This window comes from Carya illinoinensis, chromosome 6 (genome assembly GCF_018687715.1).
Source record: "Carya illinoinensis cultivar Pawnee chromosome 6, C.illinoinensisPawnee_v1, whole genome shotgun sequence".
In the NCBI taxonomy this organism is placed as follows: domain Eukaryota; kingdom Viridiplantae; phylum Streptophyta; class Magnoliopsida; order Fagales; family Juglandaceae; genus Carya; species Carya illinoinensis.
The window spans coordinates 1,430,688-1,440,826 of record NC_056757.1 but is presented as its reverse complement, the minus strand read 5'-3'; the positions used below and the strand labels follow the sequence as shown (position 1 = coordinate 1,440,826).

Sequence of the window (10,139 nt, the reverse complement as noted above, 5' to 3'; positions counted from 1 at the left end):
GGATTTCGTCAGATGAATTCGGTAAACAAATTTGACAAAAAAGTCCATGTGGTGTACCAAGGGAATAATAATGGATACGTGGCATGCCATGTGTGAGAACAATTAAATTAAAGTTACAATAAATAAAATCTGATCGTCTAATGGATTTTCTTAAAAATCATTAGCCTCATGGATTTTCTAATCATGCAAACGATCACCAGCAAACAGTACAGCACAAACCATTCTTCCTGGTGTTGGTAACATATACACGGTACACCTGGTGACTGGCATTGACCTCTTTACCCTTTTTCAGCAATTATTCGTAAATTTGGTTACTTTTCGCTAGTAGGGTTTTGTCAAAGGCTCGATATCTTTGCTAGTCATATTTTACGTACTTCAAAACTTGAGAATCTCTGTGGTTTAATAACTTTCAGAATGGCAGGAAAAAACAGGAAGTAAAAATTCAATTTACAACATAATATACATTATTCATAGCCAATGAATTATGAATGTTTTTTCTACCATTATGTGATTGCACTACTGTCTCTCTGTGTGTAGAAAAATATATATATAAAAAAAAAAAAAAAAAAAAAAAAAAAAAAAAAAAATCTCTAATTTTCACACTTAATACAACAAAACAAAGCATATAAAGCGTACCTACTGTTCTTCAGAAGCAAAATCGGGCTCCGTTGGTTTCTGAAGTAAAATAGGTGGAATTCTATCCGCCACCCTTGCCTTGCGTGTACTATCTCGCCGTAACAAACGAAGTGCATTAGCAGCAAACCGCGAGGCATAAATGGTGGCACCTAAACTCGGCGAGCTCCCTCCAGCCTTGGCCAATGCATCTTGCAATCTATTCTCCTCTGCCTGAAGAGACTCTTCAAGCTTTTTCTTTTTATAGCGGCGCCAGGCTGCCTGGATGAAACAAGCGGCCCAAGTCCTCCATTGCTGAGAATAAAGCCTGAAAGTATGGCGAAGTTGCTTGCTATGGAGCCGCCGGAACTGAGAGGCTACAAACTTCAAATCATCAGCTTTTAGAGCAAAGGATTCGACTTCTGTAAGGGCCTGGACAGTTCTTGTTGAGATGGGTAGGTTGGATGAAGAATGAGGATCCAGAGCCCAAGTAAGAAGTTCTTCTCCACAGAAGTCACCGGCCTTGAGATACTCAGAGTTGAAGAAACCAGTTCTTCCACCATTGGTAGTCATTGTCAATAGCTTGCCTCGCATGATGAAGAGCATCTCATCAACTGGGTCTCCCTCCCGGACAATGTAGCTTTTCTCGGTGTACAAAACTGGCTTAAGACAGTCACACATTGCATCCAACAGCTGTTCATCCATCTTTTCAAACATTGGTACCTTAAATACATTCCAAAAATAATAATAAGAATAATCAATCGTAAATTTAGTAATTACTGAGGGTACAGTAAAGGAATTCAACTTTAAAAAGATGTAGACAACTACTTATAAAAAAAGGGTGTAGACAACTTCTAATAGCCTTTATTTCGTGTCCAAAGTTACCAACAACCATGAAAAGGATTAGACTTACGCTCCAGAAAAACCTCCTTGACGACAAGTGTGCGATTGCAATTGCAATTTGATTTAACTAGTTGTGTGTACCCATGCAATGCGTGGCTGATTATAGAGTAACTACTAATTTTGATAAATTAAATATAAAAGAAAGAAGACAGATTTATATAGGAAAAGTGAAATTGTCTAGGACCCTCAAAATTGCAAATTGAATAAATTTATTGCCATGACCTTTCAAATTTCTTTAAAAAGAAAGTACCAAATTTATGGATATTCAATAATAAAATTATGGAAAATTATAAACAAATAAAATTAATTAATAATTAAATAAACGTTGAGGTGACTCGGTAAAGCAAGAACGTGTTTTGAAAATTATACAGGCAATAGATATTCTCCATGATATCTACACAAATGACACATATCAAAACTAATATAATGATATCTATAAGCATTGTAAACTATCAATGCATTTAGTCAGTCAATCTACTTTCCAACTCAGCATAAAGATTATAAACAGGGAACTCAAGTATTGAACCAGTTCACACCAATGGTAATAACAGTAAAGACTATTTTCAAGCAGACTAGCCATAAATGCAACCAAGAAAAAAAAAAAAAAAAAAAAAAGAACAAGTTTTATATGTCTAAAATAATCAAAAGTTTTAACCGTTTTGAATTGCTTCAGAAATATCTTCGTTACAGACTGCAGACGATCTCACTTCTTGTTAAGGAAATATTAATCGAAATTCAAAATCGGGGCAGTAGTAGGAAGTGACATATGTAAAGCAATGGATTATCTTGACTATATAAATAGCCACTAAACCAACCAATCAACGAAACTGAATTATATCACTCAAGGAAAATTTCAACTATTGGCAACTTTTGGTGGAAGAAATCGCTGAAACTGTCACACCAAAGACTAAAGATGAGGCTCTATTATTGTGAATGCGAATAAGAGTATGACCATCTCAATTTGCTAAACATGTCAGTCATATTTGATGCTTCAATATGGGTATAAATCATGATGGATTGGCCATTCTCCCTATCCCTAGACACAACCCTAATTTTAGGAATAACCCATTTAAAAGCAGAAAGTACATCCAATATTGTTTCTAATTTTTTGCTTACTACTGTTGTGGAAAAAAAAAAACAAAAAACCCCGAAAGTTAACATATAACAAGCAAAACATAAACTCCAAACACTATCAATAGAAGATTGAACTCTTAGGATGCGTTCATTGCAGCTAGATGCTCATGCCAGCCTTTGTGCGAATTAGATAAGAATAATGAGGATTGAAAATATAGTTAAAATAAACAACAATACCATTCTTACTAACAGTGAAATGATATACAAAAAAGTAATAGAGAGGTAAAGAAACTCACTCTCATGAGCAGTGCCAAGCAGAGATGGCGCTTTATGTCCCTTCTAAGGTCTTTCGGAAGATTACTAAGCAAATTCTCTTCATCAACACCTCTAGTTTCTTGCCATTTGTATTGTTCATACCTCCTAATCCGTTCTCTCAGCCCCTCAGGGAGTAAACGGTGTGACATCCACTGTTCTGCATCTCGCCTCTTGACTCTCATCTCCTCCAATCTTGTAGTTGTGGATTGCAAGTATGTCTGTTTCAAAAAAGTTGATTCATCATAACCTAGAATATATGGGCCACATACAAGAGAAGCTCTGAGTTTCCGTAACATGTAATTTAGCTCAAACAACCAAAACACGCATTTGGTCTCATGTTAAACAAGTCCATAAATGGGTTATCATTGGACTTTTGTTTCATGGTGTCATCTAATGAATCCAAGGGGCTCCCTTCAAATTAATTAAAAACATAACATGAGTAGGACTGTATCAATAACAATGAGGACGAATGGTATTCATCAACCAGCATAATGCCAGCAATGGCAAAAAGGAATTCTGAGCCTCTCTTTTATTTCTCTTTATTTTATTTTATTTTTTTTGGGGGGGGGGGGGGGGGGGGGGCAGGGCAGGGGGAGGGGGATAGAATCTGCAAAGTACAAAACACCAATCATAGGAAACTTCAAAAGCATTTCTAGGATCGGCCTCAATCACACCATATGCAGCTTGTATAGAAGCTGTAGATTCTGGCATATCAAAGAATGTATGAACTGCTGAAAATAGAAGCATTGAACTTTGAGGCAGAAGTCCTTCAGAAGTATACAGATGACGAGTGGTCCATGCATTGAGCATTCAACTTAAATTTCTGTAACTGATCATTACCCTCACAAACATAAATGCATGACCAAGAGCTGTTAAATAAATTTTTTGGACCAACCTGCATATTCCCGATCAGAAATGAAAACAATACCAAGCCTGAAATAGAAATGAAAACTGCAAAGCAGATTTCCCAGACATTGGTACTTGTTGAAAGATTTTGACCAAGAGAACTGCAAAACAAGAAGGAAGCATAAATTGCCAGACAATAAATGCATAAAGTGCTAAACATGGAACACGCTAAGGATATGCATATCATAATGAGAGGATAAGGCCCACACGGAATATAATAAAATGCACCTGCCACAATCCAAATGTGGTTTTATCATTTTGACTGGTACATTTATTATATTTCATTCAACCAAAACATTGTACAGTTCTACTGATATAAAGCTTAACATGAGGCTGAACATGCAAGAAAGAGGAAAGAAAATTCAACAGGCCTCATTAACACCTGAACCTAACGATTATAAGAGAAGCATAAAGCACATAAATTATCAAACAAGGGAACAAAGAGGAAAAAAAATAGAAAGTATTTAACCATTAGCCAATAATTTCAAATGTGAATTAACTGCAAGAAAAAGAAGTAAGGATAATCATCAAACAATAATTTTACAAGTGAACTGCAAGTGCACAACATGGAACACCTAAAAAAATACACATCCTGGCACACGGTCCACGTGAAATGCAATAAATGCCCCAGCCAACATGATCAGATGAGCGGCTGAAATTCAAGAAAGAGGAACCAAGATTCAACAGGCTACATTTACACCTAAAAACCTAATAAGCATAACAGTAATGTTCACACCACAAACAAGGTTCAATATTTCATCATCAATTATCATCCCAATCAGATCCCATATCCTTATCCTCCCCTTCTCTTACAAAGACACATTCAACCCACCCTTCCTTTACCCATATATGATTAATCTCATCTGAATGGTCGGTCATTTATCTAACAAATTAGTTTCACTCATTTTTTCCACTCAATACTATCTAAGACCATATATGATACTACTCATATAATTTATTCTTCTGCCCACATTGATTTAAGTCTCCCTCTTTCAGGGAAAGGGAGGGAGGGAAGAGATAAAAAAGGGGGGGGGGGGTAGATGACCGCCAAGAAGTCCCTTCCCATCCAATCAATTAGATAGAATGTGATCAAATAAACAGTTAAGTGACAATAATATATGTCATTCAGAGTAAAAGAACAAGAAAGGACTACTAAAAGAGTTATCACAATCCAAGCAAGTATAGAAGAATTTTATGGGCAATGTATAGCAGAGGTCATGGCAATTTGTCGTCACAGTCAATTTACTTGATGCTCTCTGCATACATATAACAAATGGCAAAATGAAAACTCTGTTCGATCGGCATAGAAAAGCATGCCATGTCATGGAAACATATGCACACACAAACAACATCATACTATTGTTGCCAACTAGCTAGCATAAAAGAAATAATGATCACCATTTAAGCACACCTCAGATTTCGCAGGCCCCACCAAAAACAGTAAAACAACTTCTGTGGAAAATCAGTCGACTCGACGACACCAGATTGAAGAGCATCAAGGAATATTCCAAAATTAAAGAGTGTTTTATTTGGTGTCTGTACTGGACAAGAATTATTAAGAAAAATGCTATCATCACAAAGCAAGGAGCTATTGAAGCATGTAGCATTTTTCCCACAGGCTTGTTGCCAGCATGTAGTTTCTCTTTCTATGGAGAACAAGTACCAAAAGGCTCCAAATACCTAAAACAAGAGCAAACACTTAATTATCAGTAATATATGCAGGAAGAGAGTAATTGCACTTCCATTTACAATATAATTTTAACATGAAGAATGCCAAAAAAATGGTCTGTTCTTATACCGTATTTTGCAAGCTCAATGGTGGCGAGATCTTGAAAGGAAAAAGCACCAGATTGAGGTCTCATACTGGCATATACAGTCAGTATATGAACTTAAAAGAGTCCAAATTGAAGCTTTTACAAGCAGCATTATTATTTAAACTTCTCTATATACTACATAGAACACTGTTCGCTAAAACAACACCCATTTCCAATCCACCATTGCAACAGTTGAAAAAGGTATTCACCATGATTTAAGTCATGACTATTCATAAACAATATTAAATAATACCTTTTGTTCCTGTATTCTTAATTCAGTTTCTTTGGTAGACATGCTTACATGCATATAAATGAGGTGCAGTATCCAAAAGGCTCACAAATCAATTGTACTTGGGCTATGCCTTTTATTTTTATCACTAAAATCTTAGGTTACCTAAACAAAACACTAGAAAGAAACCACTTATTTATGTCTCTTAAAAACATAAAGGTTCATACATGTTATCAACTTCAAGCCAGCAAGTATTGAAGATTCACGCACAAAATAGGATGACAAACAACTCAACTTTTATAGCTTGATGCATGTATCACCACTCTTAGATAAAACCCAATATAGGACTGCTTATAGAAAAATAAGTATTTAATGAAAACCCAATATATTTACATGTTCCTTCTGCAAACAAATGTAATCTTGCCTGTCTGCATTTGACACTCCCACTCCTTAATATATTGTTTTATTTAATTCCAACATAACATTTGTAAAATTTAAAAGGTATACACTTGATAAAAGTGGGCACTATAACTCTCAAAGGTCCAAAACCAAACACCATATATCTGTCTAAAGAAATTATTTGAGTACAGCTACATGCGAAGTTCCAGTAGCAAACATTAAGAGGCAAAGGGAGCAAACATGGATATAAGACAGGTTCACAAAGATGGTAAGCCTATAGAGTATAACCAAGGTCAAGTGAATTTTTATAAAGCACATATATTTTTAAAAATAAAAATGTATATTTATCCTAAATACTACTAAAAAATCTGAAACCATTTAATCAATCTTACATGGCTAGCAAGCATGTAAAGAAAGAGATTGAATACAGCTCCAGCCCAAGCAGTTTGTGTGAGTATGCCAGAAGTCCTTGTAACTTCTTTGTACAATGGATAGATTCGAAGACACCTCGGCAGATATTGGAAACAAACAACAAATTTTAGCAAGTTCTTTGTGTTCAACGATTTTGAGCCAGCCATTTTCGGGATGATAACTAAAATGACCACCTGAGCATATTACAGCAAGTTAGAAGTCATCAGGTAATATCAGAGAACTTTTACAAATAACTCTTCACAGGATTAACCACATAATATATCCAATTTGGAAAGTTATAGGAAACCTTCAACTTGCTACAACACATGCTCAAACTCCAATGCAGGAGGTCAACAAGTACAATGCACTAATTGTTACAAAGATTTCGTCTAACAAAAAGTGCACGTGGGAGGACAAGAAGAAAATTTTAAAATGGTCAGTAAGTGAAGTGAAACTGCAATAAATATCCAAAGAGGACCAAGCTGGAGGACACAATGAACCAACTTTCCGTTGCAGGGTAAATATTTATAGTTTTGCACACAGCGATACTAGCTCCTCATCCCACATTACTAATTAAGGAATCTACGACAGGATAAAGGCATGGTCTAGAATATCATCCCCAAGCCAGTCAACCTCATAAATACCCCAAAAAGGAAATTTTTGGCTGTAAAGACTTCCCCTTACCTGTGGGAGTGGAAGGACTGCAAGAATGTCGATTAGAAAGTACGATGACAGATACCTCGTTGCTATTTCCCTAGCATCTTCAACTAAAACACCTCTCCCAAACACACGAGAAGAGGGAGCAATAAAACCGGTACGGAATTGAAAAATAATGTGAATCACATAAAATATATCTGTGAAAGAACGTAAAATAATAGCTGTAGTCTTCATCTTATCGTCCAAATCAAGGCACTTCTTGTCATCATTAATCACAGGGACATAAAAGAACAAGGGATCCAGTGAAACTGCAATCACACATGAGAGTACAAATATCTTATTCCACTTCTGAAGGAATAGACCCTGAGGATCAAGAATTTTCTTCTTTAAACGAGACCCTTTAGCCACAGAATTACTAAATGAATAGGATCTTAATGATTTTCCAATCCCGTTTATCCTCTCCAAACTAAATTCAAAACCTCTTTGAATTTTTTCTGATACCAAGTTAACTGCCATTCTGATTCTTCCTGGATGCATTCCATACTTTTCAGGATATTCCCCCTCGGTACTTTTCTGTGACTTCCAATCCTGAAACCTGAACCAAACATGGTAAATAACATAAAAACCACTTTTATGAGTCTCAGTCCAATTTGAGCGGAACATGGAAAGAGAACTGAAAGAAATGAATATCAAAGCTGACAATGACGATACAAAAGAATGGTAATTTTTTAAAATTGTCAAAGAATTGTTAAGATGTGCTTTTTTGGCTTTTTTTTTTCTTTTTTGTTTTTTTTTTTTTTGGGGGGGGGGGGGGGGGGGGGGGGGGTGGTGAAGTTGTGAAAGCATGTAGGTAGAATGAGAATTCCATTTAGTAAAAAGTTTTTCAGACGTGTTTTGTATAGGGCTTTGTAAAATTGGGCAGGTAGAATTGAAAAGTTGTTTGCAAGAAATTATTGTGAGAAATTATTTTTAGGTTTTAGTGAAAGTTCTTCAGGTTCTTGTGTTGTTCTTCTTTAAAGATGATTGGATTGAAGTTGAAAAAAATTTTTAAAACATTCTGAGAACTTTTAGAAACAAAACATACCCAAAGCATAAAAGCAAGATGCCAACCATACGATCAATAACTTTATAGTGGTGATGAAGCATGTTGTATTGTGGCAGTGGTAGCATTGATTGTGGCAGTTTTCAAGTAGCACTGCCAGATTTTAATTTATTTGCTTCTAAAATCATAGAAGTACGTACTTGCAAAAACTGAAGCGTCTGATTACCAGATATTGGAAATTAGACTATGCACCGTTAAACTAACCTCGCATACTTCTCATGTTGGTCGTTCATGATTATAACTTATTAGCAACACGATTTTCCAGATGAAGAGTTGAGCCCTGAAAAGTTGATCATCCCAAGGAACTTCTTCATGCACCACGAAAACTCGCAATGCCAAAACCTGATAGGGACAAGTTTCAAATTAGAAAATTTGCATTTCATGGACTTTATAAACATCAACCCAAGTTGTGCCCTATAAGAATTGATAAGCTCAAGGCACCAAATGTTCGCAAAATTACTTAGGCACCGTAATTTACAATAAAGAATCAAAAAGTCGAAGAATGATAAGAACAGAATTGGGGGTCAGAGTGACAGCCCGGTGCACTACCAAAGAGTCCAAATTTGCAGATATTTCCACTAATAACCATACCAAAAATATATATAATAAAAAAGCAATACACCACTACTCAAATGTCCAAACCAGTTACCATAAATCTATTAACTTGACGATTATCCATACATAATGAGGAATATGGAAGTTGCAACAGCGAACTTTTTAATTCAACTTTTGGAAACAATCCAACTACCAATCGTTTCCAAAAGTTTAATATTCACCAATGAATGAAAGCACGTTTATTTTCCAAAAAAAAAAAAAAAAAAAACTTTTGGAAATAAAAATTAGCCAAAAACATCGAATCCTACTTTTACGGAGTTTAAAACTTTAAATTTCAAACCGTTTTAACGAAATTCCAGAGATTACCTCCAAATATACAAAACGACTAAACACAAAGAGAACGAAAGTGGAAGAGAGACGCAAAAAACCAAACTGGAACCGAAAGGAAAGAAAATAGAATCGAATTGTGATAAAGTTGAAGGACAATCACTTGGGAGGTTCTGGACTGGCAAAAGAAAACGATGAAACCGAAATAATAAAACATGACAAAATAAACGCACCGAACAAGGAGGCTAAAGAGCGACTAGACAACCAGGCTGTACAGTACAGGCTAGAGAACTCCACAGGTGATCAGTGCAAGAAGGAAGATTTTTTACTTCGTCAAAGAGAGGGAGAGAGAGAAGGTTCGCGGAAATTGGCGAGTCAGAAATGGAGGCTTTGTTTAGCGAATGGATTAGATTCATCAAAATTTCAGAACTATGGTCCATGGAGCGAGAGAGGGAGAGAGAGAGCGACAGAGGTGTCAAAATGTCAAAATCTTTGTAAAACTCCCCCAATTTCAAATTTTATCAACACATTAATCTAATGGAAATGATAGTTGTGCGAGTAACGTAAAATCATTTTTAAATACTTGAATAAATAATTAAATAAATACAAAATTTATTAAAAATAATAATTTTTTAATAATAAATTTTATTAATTTTTTATGTGAGCTTTTTTTTTTTTTTTAATTGTTGGAATGATTGAAAGTTTGAAGATTTTTTTTTTTAAAAAAATAATGATATGGATAGAATTATTGTGTAATTTTTTTTTTTTATTGTTGTAATGATTGAAAGGTGGAAGATTTTTTAAATTATGATAGTGATATTTCATTACAAATAGT

General features: G+C 35.2%; 1 protein-coding gene across 1 annotated transcript; it reads right to left on the bottom strand.

The window, feature by feature from the left end:
- Window positions 1-415: 415 nt before the first annotated feature.
- On the bottom strand, window positions 416-9,797 carry LOC122313443 (cyclic nucleotide-gated ion channel 1-like). The gene is made up of 8 exons (XM_043128457.1): window positions 9,538-9,797; window positions 8,627-8,764; window positions 7,348-7,915; window positions 6,645-6,857; window positions 5,222-5,490; window positions 3,800-3,911; window positions 2,886-3,122; window positions 416-1,335 (listed from the first exon to the last, which is right to left on the bottom strand). Exons 2-8 carry the CDS (start codon window positions 8,653-8,655, stop codon window positions 637-639), a joined length of 2,127 nt encoding a protein of 708 aa, XP_042984391.1. The 5' UTR covers window positions 8,656-8,764; window positions 9,538-9,797; the 3' UTR covers window positions 416-636.
- Window positions 9,798-10,139: the final 342 nt, after the last annotated feature.